At 45.3% G+C, this 23,163-nt stretch overlaps 1 protein-coding gene across 1 annotated transcript in view; it reads right to left on the bottom strand.

Annotated features, from left to right (window-relative positions):
- The window catches only part of cdk17 (cyclin-dependent kinase 17), a 70,799-nt gene that overhangs the window by 24,869 nt on the left and 22,767 nt on the right, over window positions 1–23,163 (bottom strand). The window contains exons 2-3 of the mRNA XM_048267861.1: window positions 10,963–11,111; window positions 2,930–3,094 (exon numbers count right to left, since the gene is read on the bottom strand). Of these exons, the coding sequence (XP_048123818.1) occupies window positions 2,930–3,094; window positions 10,963–11,089 (292 nt within the window). The 5' untranslated portion in view covers window positions 11,090–11,111. The remainder of the gene's footprint in view (window positions 1–2,929; window positions 3,095–10,962; window positions 11,112–23,163) is intronic.

Below are 23,163 nucleotides of genomic sequence, written 5' to 3' on the forward strand. Positions count from 1 at the left end.
CACACACCTGCTTCTCCACCTCTCGCCTTCATTATTAATATCGGTGACACGTGATATCGCCGCGACGCCCTCGCGAGACCGAGACATCGCGCATAGACCAACTATCGCATTCCACAGAGACAGATGATTAGATTAGATATTATTATTGTTTTGATTTTCTTCATGCCTTGAGCCACAGATTTCTTATTTTGCCTTTCCAGCCCGATGACACTTCTTTTGATCCATGACCAGATGAACGAGTTCCACACAGCCTTTCTTTTTTCCACTTTCTAGAATATTCTCCCCACCTACCAAAACAAATCACAAAGCCTGAACTATGCTCTATGATAAGAGCACCTCAGAGACAATATGTACACATAGAGCACACACACACATAATCCACGCACATACACACATCGGCACACGCTGCCATCGCCAAGACGCCAACACATTACCACACGCGACACGCGACACGCGACACGCACACGCACACACACACACACACAGAGACAGACACACACAGACAGACAGAGACACACACACGTCTCTCTCTTTATCTCTTCCCCCTCATCATTCTGTCAACACCCCTTACCTAGCAGTCTCTCATTCTCTCCTCCTGTCATCTTTGAGTCTCTCGCTTCTCTTCCCCTCTCCCTCCCTCCTCTTCCTCCTCTTCTCTCTCTCCCTAACCCTGCCTTCATCCCCCCCCCTCTCTCTCTGCTTCCCACACACTCTCTTTATCCGCCCACTCATGCCATTTTTTTGCTTCTCTTTTTGTCTTTCCCTTCATCTGTTCTCCACACCACTGCCCCTCCCCTCTCTTGCTCTCTCCTTCTTTTCCATCTCCTTCTAGAATATTCTCCCCACCTACCAACAACCAGCCTGAACTATGCTCTATGATAAGAGCACTCAGAGACACATGCACACATAGACACACACACACTAACGCACGCACAAACACACACTTAGGCATCTGCATGCACGCACGCACGCGCACACACACACACACACACACACACACATCACACACACACACACACACACACACACACACACACACACACACACACACACACACACACACACACACACACACACACACGCAGAAAGATACCGATACACACACATACGCGGGCGGGCACGCACACATATACACACAATATGACAGTGTTCCACTTAAAGTGCAATCTGCTGTTAAAAAGTTAAAGTTAAAAAAGCACTCTAATGAACTTAAACTTTATCTGGGTCAACCTGGAAGTGGGTCATCTTCACTTCCACATCAGCCTCATCACAGTTCCTTACCCAGGGTTTCCAGGTGTGTGTGTGTGTGTGTGTGTGTGTGTGTGTGTGTGTGTGTGTGTCCATCATATATTTGTGACTTTGTGTGCATGACTGCATTTGCATGTGCGTTTGTATGTCTTTGCCTACATGCTTTAGAGTGTATGTTATGTGCATTTAGCTATGTGTGTGTGTGTGTGTGTGTGTGTGTGTCTGTGTGTGTGTATGTGTGTGTGTTTGTGTGTGTGCGTGCCTATGCATCTACTTGTGGTGCTAAGGGGTCATAGAAGGGTCAGTACATCATTGACCTGATTTCCTCGCATTATTCAAGAAGATGTTTATATCACAAGAGGCACAAACACACACACACACTTTGGTGGAAGAAAGGAGTCTGTACAATTGAGTGATTAACCACACTTGTGAGTACCAGACAAGCTGCATCAGCCACATGACCGGAGTGTTCCATTCGCAGAGTGTAAAAATAGTTTCAGATCTAATGTTCTCAAATGTATGCGCCGCTATCACGTCTGGTATAATCAGATCCACTGATTGTAGTGGAAGCTAATTGTTGCAGCAGACGCTGTGCGAACAGAACACATCGGTTACGTGTGGCCTGGTGTAGCTTGCCTGTAATTGCAGGCATGTCCGTTTTGCCGCATGAGTGTGCGCGTGTGTACTTGTGGGTTGTGATCAAATGTGTGTTTATGTGTGTGTGTGTGTTGGTGTGTGTGTGTGTTGGTGTGTGTGTGTTGGTGTGTGTGTGTGTTGGTGTGTGTGTGTGTTGGTGTGTTTGTGTGTTGGTGTGTTTGTGTGTTGTTGTGTTTGTGTGTGTGTGTGTGTGTGTTGTTGTGTTTGTGTGTGTGTGTGTGTGTGCTCGCCTGAGTACGTGTAGGTGTATCAACATCTATGCATAGTGTGTGTGTGTGTGTGTGTGTGTGTGTGTGTGAGTGTCTGAAAGGGCAGTCATAGTCCAGCAGGAAAGGACTGGCACATCGACACCCCTCTTCCTGTTCCCTCACCTCCCAGCAGGCTGTTCCCAGCTCTGACTCACTTCCTAGACTGTGCCACTGTGTGTGTGTGTGTGGTGAGAGAGACCCGCTGTTTCCCAGGACAACAGCTCCAAATTGGCTGGTGGTGGTGGTGGTGGTGGTGGTGTGTGTACGCGCATGTATGTGCGCGTGTGCGAAGCGTGTGAAGTCTACTTGCTGACGTCACTGATGAGTACATGCCAGTCTGCTGTGGTAGTAATGACAGTCATTGACAGCAAAGGCCTGACGGGGCTTATTCACTGTGTGTGTGTGTGTGTGTGTGTGTGTGTGTGTGTGTGTGTGTGTGTGTGTGTGTGTGTGTGTGTGTGTGTGTGTGTGTGTGTGAGTGAGTGAGTGAGTGAGTGAGTGAGTGAGTGAGTGAGTGAGAGAGAGAGAGAGAGAGAGAGAGAAGTGGCTGAGTTCCCTCTCTAGGAGCAAATAAGGCTGTGTGTGTGTGGGTGTGTGCGTGCGTGCGTGCGTGCAGAGGGAGTTGTGGGTTCTGTGCTTCTATGGTTGCAGTGGCATCCATTGCCCATGAAGGATCCAAGTGTGCGTGTGTGGTGTTACATGCTGCTGTTCCGAAGCATGGCCATGAAGGAACCAATTGTGCCACCGATGACGCTGTGTGTGTGTGTGTAACTCACCGAGGCGGCTGCCGTTGCGGGGCATGGCCATGAAAGACCCGAGGGTGCCCCCGATGACGCTGTGTGGGCGCCGTAGGGGGGGCTTCTTGAAGGAGCCCGTGTACTGGTGCAGGAACGAGTGCATGCTGTGGGAGGAGGGGGGGCGCCCGTTCCTCACGATGGGCTCTGCATGCACACACACACACGCACACGTACACACGCACACACACAGAGAGAGAGAGAGAGAGAGAGAGAAAGAGAGTGAATTTATATGCAATACAGCAACATACTGGTTATTTGCTGCCAGCAAGTTGCTGTAAATTTTATGTTAAACGTTTTACAATGCACATATACAATTAAGTTGTGCCAGTCTGATAAACTCAAAGTGTGATACCATGAGCAGACACGCAGACACACACACATCACTCTTTCATACAGTACATGTCAACACACAATTACTGTACCCAGACACACACACACAAATGTAACCGTTATTCATTCTCCCACACCTTCCATCCCTACGATAAGCAGTCTGGATTTTAATACACCTGCCCACCTCCACAGAGTGTGGATGCTCACACCCAAACCCAATCCCCCACCCCTACACACACGCACACCACCCAACCCCCCCACCCACACCACACTCAATTCCCCCCCCCTCACAAGCACACACAAAAACCTAAGCAGCTGATCTTCCCATACACTGCTGAAAAGATGACAACAGCAAAAATGACATTGTGTGCTTGTGTGTGGTTTGGTCTCCACCTGTCACACCCACCTGTACCAACACGCACTGCTGCCAGTCCATCTGGCGCTCTCTCCATCTCTCTCTCGTTGTTTCTCTATCCCCCTCTTCTCTGACGTTGTTGCATAAATAGCTAAAGGGCTGTACTCTGGCTGTTCTCTACCCTTCTCTTTCTTTCATCTTTCATAATCTCGCTCTCTCTCGCTCTCTGGCCTCAGGTGGTGTCTTGCAATCATCATCTTTGTGCACATAGTTGCATGGGCAGGAACAATACGATCACAAACACACACAGAGAAAGAGAAAGACTCTTAGATTTGTGCACATACTCAAAGACGGATCATGAATTCACTCTGCACTCTCCGCTATGTCTTTTCTATCAGTATATTTTTCTATCTTCATTACACACACACACAAAAAAAAAAACTGTGACTGGAAACACATCCCTTTTCCCCTTTCACTAGGCAGGCAGGCAGCTTCCCTTTGAAGTGGTGTGACTCCTAGTTACAGGGTTTCATACGGAAACTAAAGACCCAACCCTCAGGGAGAGAGGGAGAGAGAGGGATGGAGAGAAATAGAGACAGAAGGAGAAAGAGTGTGAGAGGGGGAGGAGAGGAGGAGGAAGAGTGAGCGAGACAGTAAAAGAGTGTGAAAGAGGGTGAGAGAAGTAGCAAGATAAAGAAGAAATCACTTGCTGTTTTTCTTTCAATTTAGAAAGGAGTGAGAGATAAAAGCCATTAAAGAAAAAAGCCGTAAAAGAGAGAGAGCAAAGGAGGGAGAGAAAAGGAGGAGGGGAGGGGGAGAGAGAGGATGGAGGGGAGAGAAAGAGAGATGTGGAAAGTGGAACCGAGCCAGAAAAAGTGAGGAAGAGAAAGAGAGGAAGGGTGTGTGTGAGAGAGAGACAGACAGACACAGAGAGAGAGAGAGAGAGAGAGACAACAGACAGACAGACAGACAGACCAACGCCATGGTTACATACACCAATTGCAGTGACAATTCCGACTGGCCACTGAACACCATTTCTCTCTGCTCCTCTATAACACTCACACACACACATACAAATGAATCCTGACAGACTGTAGAAGAAGCAATATGATGAAACCGATGATGAAGACGAAGATGCAGAAAAAAAGAAGATAAAGAGAGAGAGAGAAAAGTAAATTGAGGGACACAAAAACCGTCTTCACTCAGGTCATCATAACCATCACCCCACCATTATCTTCATCCTCCCTCTCCCCCACTATCATCATCATCATCATCATCACCACCATCATACTCATGCTCTTCATCACCACTTCCTCTGCCACACTGCCTGCCTCCTCCTCTCTCCTGCTCATCACGTGTCGTGAAAGCCCCTGACGTTCTGTTGCCTGGCAACAAGACTCTTGAGAAAGTGCTGCCGTTGCCCTGAGTATTCAGCGCGCACTTGATGGAGCATCCCATGATAGTCATGCCGATGACCCCCGGTGGCAGACCCTTGGGTGGTTGGTGTGTGTGTGTGTATGTATGTATGTGTGTGTGTGTGTGTGGGGGGGGAGGGCAGAGGTGGGAGTAAGTCACACATGTGCAAGTCACAAGCAAGTCTCAACCTTTATATGGCTCTGATATAAAGAACCAATCAATCAATCAAACGCTGCCGCCGACGTCACTGCCAAACTTTGACAAGCGCGACAGTCAGTTTATTTATTTTCATTTTATTTTTTAAAGCGCATTTAACATGCACATAGTGCAACCCAAAGCGCTCCAACAAACAAGACACATAACAAGACAAACGATGCCGGATGAAGAGGCGTAGTCACCAGCATGCCCATGACATCAAGACATGACAAATACATTTTAAAAATAACAAATACAAAAAATGCTGGATGGAGCGGCGTAGTCGCCAGTGTACCCGTGACACCAAGACATACAAGACAGACAACAAAACAAATAAATAAAAAGTGGAAAAAAAAGAAGAAAATATATTTAAAAAGGGAAAAGTTAGTCCAATTTCCAAACCAGCTGAAAAAGTCCAAGGGCAATGATGATCCGTGAAAACTGCACAGAGTGTCTTCACAACCGATATGCCAACAAAGTTCTTTAACGTTAGCAAATGATCAACCCGGTGAATTCACTGGCAGTCTGGAGATCACGTTAACGTTAGGCCTTGTAGACTGCAGTCTGGAGATCACTGGAAGCACAGTCTGAAGTAGTGGGCGATCGTGTAGATCTGCAACCTCGGTGGACTTCTAACAGCGCACCGCCTGTTACTCCGCGGAGACTGCAGCTCCTCACCGCTAGGCTAACGTTAGTCTGCAGTTGGCATGGCAGCTCGCGAGGTCAGCAACAGCTCGGCGGCCACGGCAGATCTTTTCGCTGAGTAGCTAGCTCAGGTCCAGCTGTCCTGAGAGATCCCCTCGACCAGACAGTGAAGTGCACCGTTCACGGATGGATGGAAGGATGTCAGAGGCCCAGTTAGTCTGCAGTTGGCATGGCAGCTCGCAGGTCAGCAACAGCTCGGCGGCCACGGCAGATCTCCCGCAGAGTAGACCAGGTCCAGCTGTCCCGAGAGATCCCCTCGACCAGACAGTGAAGTGCAGCACCGCTCACGGATGGATGGAAGGATGTCCGATGCCCAGCTAGGGCAAAAGCTAGCCATAGCAAGCTTCCAATGGACAAACGTCAACGACGTTTCAGCTGACTTAGAAGCAGTAAAAAGGACTAAGAATAACATGAAAACTATCAAAAATAACGTACATAAATAGGGAAAACATTTAACTAGACAAACCAATACAAAAAAAAAACTGTTTTAGGAGGGTTTAGGACCGTCAATGCTATATGCTATTATACATAAGCCTAACATGTGAAATAAGCTAGTTTTCCATGCTGATTGCTGGCAGTTAGCTTGGCCTACTTACTGTTGTTAGCCTATTACTAGGCTGTAACGTATGGAACAGGGACATGTTTAAGAGGGAGGGAGAAAGAGAGGCGCTTACTTTAGGTTACATTGGCAACATTTTTCGCTATATCAAGATTAAACTTTGACAAGAAAATGTTTCACTTTGCCATCACACATTTTAACCTAATATGGCGTTAACTAAAAAGCATAACAGATTCAAGGCCAACTTTTAACATGCCTCAAATTTGACGTTAGGTTTCTAACGTGGTGGTGGTTATGTCGCTATTTTGCACACTGCTGTTCATTTCTCCTTTGACTTGTCAGATACATCATCTGTGAAGCCAAACATTATTATGTTTTGGTATAAACGTTGAGCCTTCCATATTTGCAAGTTAGCCTATCTCGGTCTGTCTCATTTGATCTGGCACTTGCTGTTGGTCTGTCGCGTCGCGTCACTTGGTAACAATGACAGGTTCGCTCACGTGACGCATGCCAATGTACAAAAACATAGATACTTTCATAACATAATACGTGTCCTTTTACACCACGCACACAGAGACCAAGACACAGGTCAAGTATATGGGTCATCCTTTCATTCGCGCACACACACACACACTTGCATAGCTCACCACACAGAGACACACACACACACACCTCTATACCTGAATGCTTCATGACCGCTGCATGCTGGCACAAAAAGACCTGCTAGGCCAACAGAATCACACACAAACAGCCATTGTATTTATCTGCCTCCTACCCACAATCCATCTCTCTCCAATACCACGGTACAATGGAGGCTGTCCTTAGGAAAAGCCAGAGATAGATATAGAGTCAGGCCTTTTAGATTGCCCTTTACAGCAGTAATACACTCCACTTCTACTGCTGTCTCTGCAAACGTTTGTGTGTGTGTGTGTGTGTGTGTGTGTGTGTGTGTGTTTGTGTACTGCTGCTCTAGGATCACATCCACTCCCACCACTCTGCATGACCACAGAACTGACTACGCACCTGATTTAACCAAACCTGAGTAACCACTAGGACACTCTGGTGTACATGGTACTTTCTCTCTCTCTTTCTCTCTCTCTGTGTTACATAACAATAGACAGGCAATCTTGCCAATTAGAAGCCTTTACTTAGGTGACATAGAACTTCTACATTCCACACCCAGGTAAAAAAATAACTGTGTGTGTGTGTGTGTGGCAAAAAAGACCATTTCCAACTACTGTATTTAGTCCACAATTATGTGTGTGAGAGAGTGAGAAAATCACAGGCAAAGAAAGAAAGAAAGAAAGAAAGAAAGAAGAAAAGAAATTTGAGTATGCTGCATTTAGCAAAGGGCTGGTAGTTTGTGAAAGTGTGCGTGTGTGTATTTGTTGTGTGTGTGTGTTTAAAGGATCAAGTTAGGTAGTTAAGTCTTTTAGATGCAAGATTGTCCCTTAAGTATGCAATCATTGGTTTCTCACACAAATTAGGCCCATTGCCAAAGCATAAGGACTCAGCCAACAGCTACCAGAGACTTGGTGTACAAATGCACGCACACACACACACACACACACACACACACACACACACACACACACACTTAAATACATGTATAGTATAAATGTCAGCAGCTGCCAGCAGATATGTCCATGATGTCAGTACAGTTCTTCAGGGATATTTAGAATGTAGAGAATCAAGCCACACTGTGCGCACGAATCAAGCCACACTGTCCACACACACATACACACACACAATAACCTGGCAAAGAGGTATGGAAAACAAATCAGTCCGATGTGAGAAACCCTAGCAGAGAAATCTATACTGATCAACAGGCACTTAATAGAGTCAGTCCTTACCCAACACACTCATGTCTTCAGAGGACCACAGAGTCCAGTTGGGTTTCTGCTTTTTTCGTCTGTCCGTCTTTCTCTATCACTCGCTCCCTCTTTCTCTCCTTCTCTGCTTGTTTGTGTGCGTCTCTCCACTTTTCTCCCATGCTCCGCTCCCCTTATTCACAGGGTCCTCCACCTCTCCTCTCTTCTCACATCACATGCCTCCACCCAACACAACCCGTTATTATGACACCGTCAGGTGTTACATAAACACCAGCTGACCGTGTGTGTGTGTGTGTGTGTGTACATACATGCACATAAGAGGAGGTGGCAGTGGGCGATAAAAAAATGAATTTCATTGAACTCCTAATGTCCACTTGTGACATGTTGCAACAAGATCACCCTTTTTTTATAAGAGAGAAAGAAAGTGTAGGACTAAATTTTAACCTTTAGGATATGTGTGTGTGGGGCAGGCCTTATATGGGTTCTGTATATTTGTAAATGTAAAAATCAGATTTCTCAGCCAAGTATACTTGCGTATACAAGGAATTTGGTCTCTGCATTTATCCAATCCATGAATTAGTGAACACACAGAGCACACAGTGAACACAGAGTGAGGTGAAGCACACACTAACCTGGAGCAGTGATCTGCCTGCTACAGTGGCGCTCGGGGAGCAGTGAGGGGTTAGGTGCCTTGCTCAAGGGCACTTCAGCTGTGGCCTACTGGTCGGGGATCGAACCGGAAACCCTCCGGTTATAAGTCGAAGCCCTAACCAGTAGGCCACGACTGCCCCCTATTTTACTCAAGTGCTCTTTTACCATTGTTCGTGGGTAAGTTATTCATACGTGGTGTATAAGTCAACAGAAATTGGGATGATGAGAGATGTTTAGCATTTGTGACTTTCTTTCTCAAAGTGATTGGGCCTAAATGCTGGTTTGTTAAGATAGAGGGGGCCCAGAGATGGAGCTGCCATCTTCACTAAGGAGGTTGGCGCCTTCATGTATGTTAGGTCAAAGTTTGGAGAAATGTCACTGATGACGGTTGTTAAGGGATACATCCTTGTGTACAATGTTGACGGGATGGGTGATGTGGTCATTGAATATCTGACATACCACAAGGAGATGTAAGCTTTGACAAGTTCTATAAGAAGTGTGCCTTTTTCTTGTAGCAGCAGACTGCGCTTGTTAGCGACACGGCGTAGGTCTCCGGTACCGTGAATAAAGCTCTCAGATTTCTGATTGACTACTGACTCTGCCTGAGACTTTTTGAACGAATCCAGAATTTTAGCACGACAGAAGAAAAAATAAATAAATAAATAAACAAACAAGCAAACAAACAAACAAACAAACAAACAAACAAAAACATATAAAGAAAGACTTTGACGTTATCAGTCAAAAGGACACAAGAAGTAAAAAAAACTCGTATTAAAAAAAAAAATCAACCCCCCAAAAACCGAGCTCCTCATGCTCCGCCTCTGCCTCATCCAAGACGAACCGTTATCCAGGATGTCCGTTATCAGTTTTTTGGACACGGTGGACTGAAAAAGCCCCAGGGAGATTCACTACCTCCTCCACAGGGCGCAGAGAGCCTGCAACCACGAGATGTTGTAACTGTAATATCTGCCCGGTTGCAGCCCTTTAAGGCAGGGAACGCACTGCAGAGCCACCATCGGTAAAGAGGAGTTATGAAAAAGTAGCTTCTCTCTCCCACCCACATACTGGGCACAATGTCCCCTTTCCTTAAGAGAGCGATTTTCATTTTGTGGTATTGTTAAAGCATTGCATTGCTTTGGCAATATTGTAACTTTTACAGTTATGCCAATAAAGCACACTGAATTGAAAAAAAGAAAAATAATAATTGGGGTGAGAGAGAGAGAGAGAGAGAGAGAAAGAAAGAAAGAAAGGAGACAGAGAGAGAGAAGAAAAAGAGAGAAAGACAGAGAGAAATAACCTAATCCCGGAGTTCAGAAACCTGGGATTAGACACCACCACTATACACATGTACACCTATCCTCACCATTGTCAGCACCACACAAAGAAAACATTACACTCAAGCAAGCACATGAGTTACACACACAAACCAGTTTATACACACATACCAGAGAGAGAGAGAGAGAGAGAGAGAGAGAGAGAGAGAGAGAGAGAGAGAGAGAGAGAGAGAAAGACAGATAGCATTGCTAGTGAGTTTCAGTTTGCTATGGCACACAGAGGAGATCTGGTCGCTGAAACTCCCAAACTTCCCATGAGGCTTTGCACTGCTGCACTGTCCACATGCAGGACACTGTGGTCACGTTTGCATATGAGCTCAGACACCTCATGGAAACACTCGCGCGCACACACACACGCACACACACACACACACACACACACACACACACACACACACACACACACACACACACACACACACACACACACACACACACACACGAAACACAAATGTTCACATTCACAAACCTCATACATGACAACCCATTCACAATAAACAAGCATCTACTAAATAAATACATATGATGCAAAAAATACAATGCAAAAAAGCTCAACAGCATATAGAAAAATGTGGACACAAATTGAAATAACTTCTATGACTCCACAGTCCACACACATACACACACACACACACCATTGTCCATGCTGCTGTTCTCCTCTATGGTCATCTGCTCGGCAAGTTCGGACAGCGACTCGTCGATGGTCTGGCTCCCGCGCAGCGTGAGTGACAAACGCCTTTTAAACTTCTTCATCCTTTCCATAGGCCACTGAGACAAGGGAGGCCTGAGGGACAGAAGGAGAGAAAGAGATTAATATACACATTATATATTGCGTATAAATGGGTACGTGTAAATGCATACAAAACTGTATTGCTATTGCGCACAGCAAGCTTATCTATTTAGGAGTAGTTTGTGCATGTCTTTATGGTAGGAACGCTATATTTTCAGACACACCTGGCACCTGTATATATATTTTCAGACACACCTGGCACCTGTATATATGTGTCTCCTAGTGTCTTTATGTCTGTGTACTGTATGTGTAATGATTTCTGAATTGTGTGTATTCATCATGAGCATATGAGTGATTTTGATTGCGCGCACACACACACACACACACACACACACACACACACGTCTGCATGCCACATCTGCCTGCAAAGCCGCATCCCCTAGTTGTCTGCGCGCTGCTGCCTGTGTGTTGGAGGGCTGGGTCTGCGTCTGTGCAATTTGGCTGCAAGAAAAACTCCCTCATAAATAAACAATCTCCCTTTAATCAAATATTCATGAGCAACAGACCCCAGTTAGGCCGACACCTTAGCACACAGTGCGTCATTAATAAAACACACACACACACACACTTTTGGCATAGAGTGCTTAATTTATAATACATGAGTTAGATATGCAGCATTGCTGCCAGCCCCCGCATAAATTTAAATTGCAATCAGCAATGTAAGGAGCGATTTGGGAATTGAAACGTGTGTGTGACACACTCACACACAAACACACACAGATATCTGCATACTTCATTTACATATGCAAATATACAGCTAATAAACCATCAATAAAAGCCATCAATTCAAACTGATCTCAATCTGAGGAGGTATAACACACACACACACACACACACACACACACACACACACTTCTGCACCCCACAACAAAGAAAGAATCCCTTTGGAGTGACGGGCTGAATGAGCAGCTCCATATGCTCAATGTCAAGAGGACATTTATATTTAATCATCACAGACATTAGTCACTCAGTTAGACCCCATTAACAGCCCAAATTATATCAATACTCTAATACTAATATTATAAAAGATGAATTTGTAGCTGGAATCATACAAGCCCTAAATTAAAAAATCACCCCTCAACCCATTCTAAGCAAATGTTTTCACAGCTGAGTAAAATAAATTTTATGAAGCATTTCATTAAAAAACTTGAATTTGCGGTTTGGAGACTGCAGACTGACTAAAGTAAAAGCTAAGTCTCATCAGTGTCAGCACTGAGTGCTCCGGTTGGTTGGTGTGGTGCCAATGATTGGTAGTACGGGGCCAATGGGGGGGTTGATTGGCTGATACAAATTGAGACTCTAGAAAAATGGCACTTTAACTTCAGCTTGGTGATGGTGTGTGTGTGTACAGTTTGGTAGAACATTTGCATGTGTGTGGATGAGTCTCTGTACATGCCTGTTACTTTGAGAGAGAGAGAACAAAAGAGCGAAAGAAAGACTGAGAGAAGGAAAGAAGGAAGGAAGGAAAGAGGGAAGGGAACAGAACAGAGTGTGTTCTTGTCGGTGAGCTGTGTGTGTGTGTGTGTGTGTGCATATGTGTGTGTGTGTGTGAGTGTGAGTGTGTATGGGTGTGTCTGGCGTGACATATCTGTACTCTAGGCTACAGGAAACACCTTGCCCAGTGACACGGCTGGGCTGTTCCTGCTTATTGTGTCCAGTAGGAGAGTGTGAGTGTGTTTGTGTGTGTGTGTGTGTGTGTGTGTGTGTGTGTGTGTGTGTGTGTGTGTGTGTGTGTGTGTGAACAAATGGGTAAGATTTTAGTTTTTTTGGTGTATATACACACACCGTGACCTCAGGACACCAAAGTGTGTGTGTGTGTGAGTATGTGTGTGTTCCTGACATCACCAGCCAAATGTCATAAATCTGCCAAAACATTTCACTCCACCCTGCGCCCTATATCCATGTACCCCCCAACAACACACCCTACTCTGATAAACACTCTACCTGTGCTGTGCAAGCACACACACACCAAAGGAAATGCCAGGACTGCCTCGAGTTCATCCTGTCCATGACAAATACACACAAACCATCTGTCTGTCTGACAAAGGGACAGGAGTGGAGGGGTTTCCCGCCCCCCAGCCCCCCAAAGGAGGATTACAGACTGTGTGTCTAACAATCCCCTCTACACACACACACACACACACACACACAGAGAGAAGACACACAGACCGCAAAAGGAGAGAGAAATGGAGAGATTTTCTTTTTTTCGACTTTCACATTTGTCTATAGATGTATAGCATGCAGGCACACACTATTGTAAACTAAAAACACACACAGCAATTGTGAGTGCTGACACTGGGGCTTTCAACAGCTGGTTAAAGCCTGACACACACACACACATCTTGGGGCCGTGTCTGTCTGTCTGTCTGTCTGTCTGTCTGTCTGTGTCTGTGTGTGTGTGTGTGTGTGTGTGTGTGTGTGTCTGATGTTTTGCAATATGTCTCAGCGGGTGGCATTCCCCAAGATCCATAAGTGACTGATCATGTGTCAAGCACACATACTGTCTTAATCCCCTTTTAACATTGCCCAACGAGGAGTGTGCAGACAGACACACACACACACAGTACTACAGGCATGATCCCCTCCCATGTGATGGGTAGTGTGTGTCTAATGTTGGCTGCTGATGGTGTGATTGAGTGTGTGAGAAATAGAGGGGGGCTCAGACGTGACCCTGTTCTTTCAGCTGTGCTTTCTTCTCGGCTGGAGTCCACCTCATTAAAACACTCACAACTAATTACTAATGAAGGAGTAGATTGCAAACACACACACACACAGGTGGAAAGGGAGAGATATAGTGTATGTGAGAGAGAGAGGGGGAGAAACAATACAGTGAAGGAAGAGAATACATGGATGAGTACATTCTAAGCACTATTCTGCTCACCAGCCGAAGCACACAAATCAACAGCAGGCCAACACATTCTAGAATCCCAGGACCAATCCGAAACCCTGAGGAACATTCTAGAATCCCCTGTGATTCTGACATCTCTCCCACTGTGCTCCTGCCGCTGTGGCTGAGCTCACTCGCGCGCGCGCGCACGCACACACACACACACACACACACACACACACACACACACACACACACACACACACACACACACACACACACACACACACACACACACACACACACACACACACACACACACACACACACACACACACACACACACACACACACACACACACACACACACACACACACACACACACACCCCCCCCCTCTGTGATGTAGGGCTGCTCCGGCGCAGACGGACACTGACACTGTTGTTACGGTAACGCGCTGCATTCTTGGCCAATGAGGACACGAGAGTGCAGACAAAACAGCCCATTGTTGCGCTGCGCCTCTCACGGCTTACCCCCACAGATGTTCCCTGGAGGGAGGTGGGCAGGGGGGGCTTGCTCCATTCAGCAGGCCAGAGGGCCTGAGCTGTCAACTGGGGGAAAGGCTTCAGGAAAGTGGGCAGGCTGGAGGAAGCAAAGGCCTCAGTGCGGAGGTGTGGGATCGCCGTCTAAAGTTTATGGGTCTTCTGAGAGAATCTGCATGCTGTTGGCATACATACAGGAACAGGCTTTCCATGCAGACAGTACAAGCTAATGGCATTTAATTATTTTGACTGAAAGTAACTACCGTATTTTCCGGACTATAAGTCGCACTTTTTTTCATAGTTTGGCTGGTCCTGCGACTTATAGTCAGGTCTTAACTTATATATGAAAAAAAAATTATATAATTGAACATGTTTTTTAAATGTTAATTTATATGAACTGACATGAACCCTACATGAAACATTAGCGTCTACAGCCCGAGAGAGCTCTCAAATGCACAAGTTCTGTGCACTTTCAGTCAGAGATTAGTGCTTGCGCTTATGCCTGAAACACATGCATACTTAAATGCTCAAATTATGGCGGGATTCTATTTATAGCCGGGCCTCAGATTCGGACAAATAAAAGCCAGTATAATTTTGCTTCAATTTAACTCATAAAAGAGCTCTTCTTAATAATGTATATTGTTGGTTGGTTTAATATTGTTGCCAATGAAGTCATCATCCTACACCATGAGTCTCCAACACGTTGCTCTCAAGCTACCAGTCATGCACGCAGCCCCTTTCTGAGCTAGAGGCTGAAGCAATAACCTACATTTAAACACAATTGTTGCTGCCAGGTATCAGCCTACGAATTTTATTAAAAAAAAAAGTAAATCATGCATAACTTATAAAATAATTAAATTTAGTCTATCTTAAACCTCTTTGGCTATATGGAATAAGGTTTCCCTTGCAGCACAGCACACGTTCCATTAATGAATGAAAGCGGATGCCTTATCTCGCAATAAGCGGATGGAAATCCCGACACTCTTTTATACATGAAACTTAATGAACCATTGCCATTGATAGCCTACCGGTATGCCGCTCCTATAACGAAAAGTATAGGCATATGTCTCACAGTAAAACTCAAGAAATAAAGGCCTATAGCTGACTCGAATAGCCTACAAGCCATGGTCCAAATAAACGGTTCCTGATCGCTAAACGTTTGTTTTCCTTTCCTGACGATAGCGGTTGGTGTAGAAGCACCTAGGCTAGGCTATAATTTGACTTTAGCGGTGACAAATCCTGCTGAGAGAGAGAGAGAGAGAGAGAGAGAGAGAGAGAGAGAGAGAGAGAGAGAGAGAGAGAGAGAGAGAGAGAGAGAGAGAGAGAGAGAGAGATGAACTGGAGAGAGAGAGGCACCTCCAAAGTGGTCCTGCGCGCGCGTGTGTGTGTGTGTCTCTGTATGGGGTTCAATTGAAGTCAGAGTTGGTCCGTCCAGTCAATAGTCCCGCATTCAGGCCGCTCCATTATTATATTAACGTCAGACAGCGTTGTAAAATGTGTGGGAATTTCTCGCACTATGATGGCTAGAGTTGCGGGACTTTTATTAGTATGCTCAATACTTAGTAATAATTTATGCGCAATACCCTGCAATACCGCGCTGAAATTTAGACCCTGGTTTTAAATGTGCATCTTTTTTTCTCACGCTCCCTCGGAGGTGGCCAGCGAGTATTTGTTCTGTTGCCAGCTTGTGCCAAAATATCGTCCAACATGCTTGATTGCATTGCATTCTCCACATTTTTAGCTAAATTTTCATGTACCACATCAGCATTTTTGTTCAGTGAATCTTTTGTAAATTGCTTTACAATAGCGTCGGGCCCTTGTCAGCAGCCTTCGGCTTGCCTCTTGCCACTATTCACTCCTTCTTCTTCAACATTCCCTGTAGAATTCTCAATATTTTGGCCTTAATGTGTCCAGTTACATAGTCTGTCTGTTCTTAGTCTTGGATTTTGTGAAATAAATTTCTAAATATCACCTGCTTGCTGCAGCTTCGGCCTGCACGTCCTTTTAAAACGCATCTTTTTCTCTCTCAAGCATTTATTCTGCTGCCGGCTTGTATCTCCACATCGTCCAAAATGCTTGATTGCATTGCATTCTCCACATTTTAGCTAAATTTTCATGTACCACATCAGCATTTTTTGTTCAGTGAATCTTTTGTAAATTGCTTTACAATAGCGTCGGGCCCTTGTCAGCAGCCTTCGGCTTGCCTCTTGCCACTATTCACTCCTTCTTCTTCAACATTCCCTGTAGAATTCTCAATATTTTGGCCTTAATGTGTCCAGTTACATAGTCGGTCTGTTCTTAGTCTTGGATTTTGTGAAATAAATTTCTAAATATCACCTGCTTGCTGCAGCTTCGGCCTGCACGTCCTTTTAAAACGCATCTTTTTCTCTCTCAAGCATTTATTCTGCTGCCGGCTTGTATCTCCACATCGTCCAAAATGCTTGATTGCATTGCATTCTCCACATTTTTAGCTAAATTTTCATGTACCACATCAGCATTTTTGTTCAGTGAATCTATTGTAAATTGCTTTACAATTACCATCGGGCCTATAGGCCTATTGCCTGGCTTGCCTCAGCTTCGGTCACGTCCTTTTAAAACAGTCTTTTTCTCTATTATGAGTATTTAATCTGCTGCCAGCTTGTGACTCCATATCGCCCAAAATGCTTGATTGCATTGTCCACATTTTTAGCTAAATATTCATGTATCATATCAGCATTTTTGTTCAGTGAATCTTTTGTAAATTGCTTTACAATTACCGTCGGGCCTATAGGCCTATCGCCTGGCTTGTTTCAGTCACGTCTAAAACTGCATCTTTTTCTCTCTCATGAGCATTTAATCTGCTGCCAGCTTGTGACTCCACATTGCCCAAAATGCTTGATTGCATTGTATTCTCCGCATTTTAAATACATTTTGGTGTACCACATTGCATTTTCTTTCAGTGAATTTTTTGCTTTGCAATTACCTTGCCCTCCTCTTACCTGCCTTCACTCCTTCGTCTTCATTAACATTAATCTTTTTGGCCTCAATAATCCAGTTACATAGTCTCTATTTTTGGTTTTGGATTTTGTGAAATACTTTTCTAAATAAATGCGACTTATTGTCCGGTGCGACTTATATATGTTTTTTTCCTGTTCATGACGCATTTTTTGACTGATGCGACTTATACTCAGGAGCGACTTATAGTCCGGAAAATACGGTAACTCTAGAATAGTCACTCCAGACTGGGGAACAGGTTACAATGACAGGGTAGAAGGACAACACATAAGAGAAGAAGAAAGAAAGAAAAAAAGAAAGAAAGAAGAGAGAAAGAAAGAAAGAAAGAGAGTGTGTGAGTGTGTGTGTGTGTGTGACCATGCTGAATGCTTGTCCCACACACTATAATAGGAAAGTGTGTCAGATAGCCCTGGTCCACCTCTGTTGGCCTACATCACCTTATCTCCGCAGCTCCTTGTCAAAGACATATATCTAAAGTTACCGCCTCAACGGGAGAGAAGCCGCAGAGCTGATAGAGATCGGCCGACTGATCCCCACTACACAGTGGCCGCGGTGAGCGTGGACGGCCAACACTCATTCAGAAGAGAGGCCACTGGAAGCATTAGTATATAAGTATATATACTCTTTTGATCCCGTGAGGGAAATTTGGTCTCTGCATTTATCCCAATCCGTGAATTAGTGAAAACACTCAGCACACAGTGAACACGCAGTGAGGTGAAGCACACACTAATCCCGGCGCAGTGAGCTGCCTGCAACAACAGCGGCACTCGGGGAGCAGTGAGGGGTTAGGTGCCTTGCTCAAGGGCACTTCAGCCATGCCTACTGGTCGGGGTTCGAACCGGCTCCCTCCGGTTACAAGTCCGAAGCCCTAACCAGTAGGCCACGACTGCCCCCAAAGGGAAAGGGGGCGGAGAGACATGATCAGTTCTGGCCACACTTGACCTGGGAGATTTTGTATTTGCTACTGCACACGCTCTGGCTCCAATTTTGCCCAATATGGCCGACCCATTTTCATCCTATGAGTTCTGATTTGACCCTCCACACCTATGGCTGCCTGTCTAATCGCCTGCCTGTCAGCTAAGTCTTATACCCAGCACCGGTTAAAATGGTTGTAGATGTGCGTGCACCTCATTCATTGCCTGTCTAATTTGCCTACTTAACCCTGGATCACGGTATAGAGATAGATAAATAGATACTTTATTGATCCCCAAGGGGAAATTAAAGGTCTCAGTAGCATACAGACATCACACACAACATGCACTTACAGCAGAAAATATAAGTATATAAACACCACTGAACAATAAAGACAGTAGAAGATAAAAAAAATACTAAAATACTAAATAAAACTAAATAAAATATCTCTGCCAGGCTGCTGGGGGCAAGTCTAGATGGAAGTCTGCCCCTCTCTAGCTGTGCATGGTGAGGTCTAGGTTCTCAAGATGGCTTGGGCACAGTGAGGTCTAGGTTCTCAAGATGGATTGGGCACGGTGAGGTCTAGGTTCTCAAGATGGCTTGGGCACGGTGAGGTCTAGGTTCTTGAGACGGTTTTGGCACAGAGGTCTGCCCATCTCTGAGTCTCTGGGGCTGTGTCCGAAACGGAAAAAAAAATTATGCCTTCTAAGATAGCATTCGGTGGCAGCAAGGCATCAAGGCACGTCCGAATCAAACATTTGTCAAATAAATCTGCCTTCTCAGAAACCTTAGTCATGCTGAATTTTTAAAGCATCATACATGTATCCTTCATGCTGTGTCCAACCAAAGATTCTTTAGAACATTTCAGCCTGAGTTCCTGGCTGGTACCTTGATGCCTGCTACGGCAAATGACAGGGAGGCAGCGGGCAGCTTCCGTTTCGGACACAGCTTGGGTGTGTCTGGGTATCCGCTGTGGGGTCGGTGAGGTCAAGGTTCTCAAGATGGATTTGGCATAGAGGTCTACCCCCTCAGAGTCGTTGGGTGTCTCTGGTCGGACGTTTGGTGTTCTAATCACCACTTAGAGGTTTAGCAGCCTGTAAATCTCATCGCTAAAAGCCTGCCAAAAACCAGAGGATTATTGACGGCGCTCTTTAGACACACACACACACTCCACAATCTCTCACTTTACGGACACTCACACACACACTCTTACATGACCGCTCTCTCTGTTCCCTCTCTCTTTTACAAATGCACAGAGACACACACAGCAACGACAAGAATGTACTTCTGAGATGTCGTTCTCTTTTTATACACAAACACACACACACACACACACACAACCTCTGGATGGGATTAAACCATGAACCACTTACAGTGTACACACACTCCCACAGAAAGATGGCTTCAGGGTGGGATTAAACACACACACACACACACACACACACACACAGTGAGATAAGCAGTCTTTGTGTAGGGAAGGGCAGAGAGTGATCTGCTATTATCAGTAGGGACACCATAACAAAGCAGCCCCCATGTGACACAGACAAGCGAGGAGTGAAGGGAATTGTGTGTGTGTGTGTGTGTGTGTGTGTGTGTGTGTGTGTGAGAGTGTGTGTGTGAGAGAGTATGTGTGTGAGAGAGTATGTGTGTGTGTGTGTGTGTGAGAGTATGTGTGTGTGTGTGTGAGAGTATGTGAGAGTATGTGTGTGTGTGTGTGTGTGAGAGTATGTGTGTGTGTGAGAGAGAGTATGTGTGTGTGTGTGTGTGTGTATATGTATGTATGTGAGTGAGTGAGTGAGTGAATGAGAGAGAGCGAGAGCGAGAAAGCGCTTTCAGACATACGTGCAAGACCGGAGGTTCTGCCGATGTTAAACGGTGGGGCCGTATATCTGAACGACATAACCGGTCATATGGAAGTCCGAATTTACCCGGTGTTTATACTACTCCCCCACCCTAGTATTTCCTCGGACATTATGTAAATGTGCTGTGTCTGAACGAGGAGTAGAACATGCGGTTAAAATTCACACCCAGTGTGAGGGCGTGTTGGTGACGTTTCTTTTCGTGCGTCCATGTGGTTAGATCTGACTTAAATGCCAGTGTTATGATGGAGTGGCATAGTGCTGTCCAGAAAATCTCCGACCTGGAAAGATGCAGACATCACGGAGCTACTGTCCATGAGGGCATACAACATTTTGATAGAACACCTGAAGGGAACGTTAGAGACACCGTTAGCCTACAACTGCATGGCAAGGACAAACGAATTCAGAAGACTGAATCATCATAAGCAGAAGGCGCTGAAAAGGCAGTAGCCTACAGCGACGTCGTTGGACGACAATAACAGCAGTATTTAATAAATTGTTAGCCAACACGGTTTTCTGTTCATTGATAGCCTTCATGACCTGCTGAGCTCGCTGATATTTGCTGAGCATATATGCCTAGAGAAAATGAAAACGAAGAAAAACCCAACTTTGTTCCAAGCTCCTTACGTAAATGCGACACATGGGGAGAGGATGCTTTTGGAAAAAATAAACCATGAAAAAAGCGAACAACTTCACTGTTATTAATGTTAGTATTTTGTTTGTTGCTTAAAAACGTTGTATGATCTTGAAGTCTTGAGTTAGCCTACTGAATTGGCTGGTAGCCTACCATAAAGTTTGTGCATGCTCTCTCTCCAACGCAAAACCAGATTTGGGGTTCTATAGCTAATTCTGGTACATAACGTTGAAAACAGGTAAATGTGTTTATTTGAAGCACACATACAAATACTGTAGGCTAGGGTCAATTTCAAGTGTGCACTTACATTGACTAGCCTACTTCAAGTATTAGCCTATGCACAATAGATTTTCTTTTTAGCCTACATAATGCATAGGCTACACTTTGTAAACAAAAAGCAGCTGTGACAGGCAGCGTCGTGATATTCTGCGTCATATCTCGCGATCTTGTGAACTCTACAAGCCCCCACCCCTCTTTCGACAACCACACGGAGATTCTGTAATGTGCGTGTATGTCGCTCACACATCGTCATTATAAGGTCAGTATTAGGTCCGCAGGTTAGCATCGTATCTGAATCATCCGAAGGGTAGGACCTCCGTTTGACAAACCTCCTCATATACTCCGGAGGTTATATCTGAAAGCGCTTAGAGAGAGCAAGAACAGAACACATCAAGATGGGTTCCATAACCCAAAGCAACGACAATGTCACGGTGAGGTGAGGTGAGGTGGTTGAGCTTGTGTGTGTGATTCTCCTGAGCGTTCGTCTGATTCGTTATCTCTAAAATCCACTCACACACTAAAATACACAAATATCCACTCACACATCCATATCCAACCCCTGCACTCTGTTTGTTGCACATGCACACACACACACACACTACTGACCCACATCAGTTCTGTGCGAATGAAAAAAACCCCCCCCCCCCCTCACACACACACACACACACACACACAGAGAGAGACACAATCACTGCTCTCTCTGACTCCTGCTCTCAAAATGCCTGGTGGTAGTCAGAACTAGCTCAATTAAAATAGGAAGCCCTAAGATCAAACAGTGTGATGATCACACTCTCTGTCACACACACACACGCATGCATGCATGCATGCACGCGCGGGGGCAGAGAGTGTGCCACTGGATCAGGTTAATTAGGCCTGTAAAACAGTAAAAGCCTGAGGAGAGGGTTACTGACGCACTCAACCCCCCACCCCCACCTTACACACTGCAAAAATGCATACTGATTCATGCAAACACACACACACACACACACAAATAGGGGGAAATAGATTGTGTGGTACTGGATTAGGTTAATTAGGCTGATAATGCAGGAAAAGCCTTACTGAATATCGAATTGTACGGACACACACACGGGCACACGGATAGACCGGCACATGCATACACACGCAAAAAAAAAATAAACATTTGTATTACACACACAAACAAATGGACACACACATATGTGTGTATAAATCTGGGTGTATGTAAGCATGTGTCCAATATAGAGTCTCTGGAGTTTGGTTAGGGGTCCAGTGCATTGTGGGTATTGTATTTCCCACAACTGAGAGCCACCCTGGCTACTGCAGTTAGTCTAGAACTACAGAACTACTCTTGTTTGTGTTACATTATAGGTGATATCATCCTCAACCCTCTATCAGACTCCAAAGCAATTACAGTTTCTATTTCAGATCATTGAGAGTACCAGGGTTTTGTAGACAGCGTGCCAAGGAGGGAGAGTCATTGATGTAATGAGCCTCACAAAACACTACGATCAATTCTGCACGTCAGAAAAGGGGGCTATGGTGCAAGTGGCTGCAAGGTCCGTAGCGTACCACATTCAGACCCAAATGCCCACGCATGGACACCCCGGGTTCTAATCCGACCTACTGCTATTTCCCAGTCCCGCTCGAAAATCTGTCTCCCATTTGCCTGCAACAGGGCACAAATCTGAAGTTCAAACTGGCCTAACCTTCAGGGTGTGAGTTGTGTTTTTAATGTTGTAAAACCACGCTCTACTCCAAGCCCAGTTCGGAGACTTGTGAGTTCCTCCAACACAGAAATCATCTCACTCACTCTCTCACACACACACACCCCTTATCACTATGGCAACAGACACCCCCTTCTCTCCCGAGGAACATCGTCTGTAAAGACGGGGTGAGTGTGAGAAAGAGGGGGAGAGAAAGATGAAAAAGAAAAGAGAGAGATGGGAGGAAGGGAGGGTGCAACCAAGTTTGTGTGTAGAGGAGGGGGAGCAGAAGGTTGCCTTTGTATTTGACTAAGAGGC

The sequence above is a fragment of the Alosa alosa genome, chromosome 17 (assembly GCF_017589495.1).
Source record: "Alosa alosa isolate M-15738 ecotype Scorff River chromosome 17, AALO_Geno_1.1, whole genome shotgun sequence".
In the NCBI taxonomy this organism is placed as follows: Eukaryota; Metazoa; Chordata; class Actinopteri; order Clupeiformes; family Clupeidae; genus Alosa; species Alosa alosa.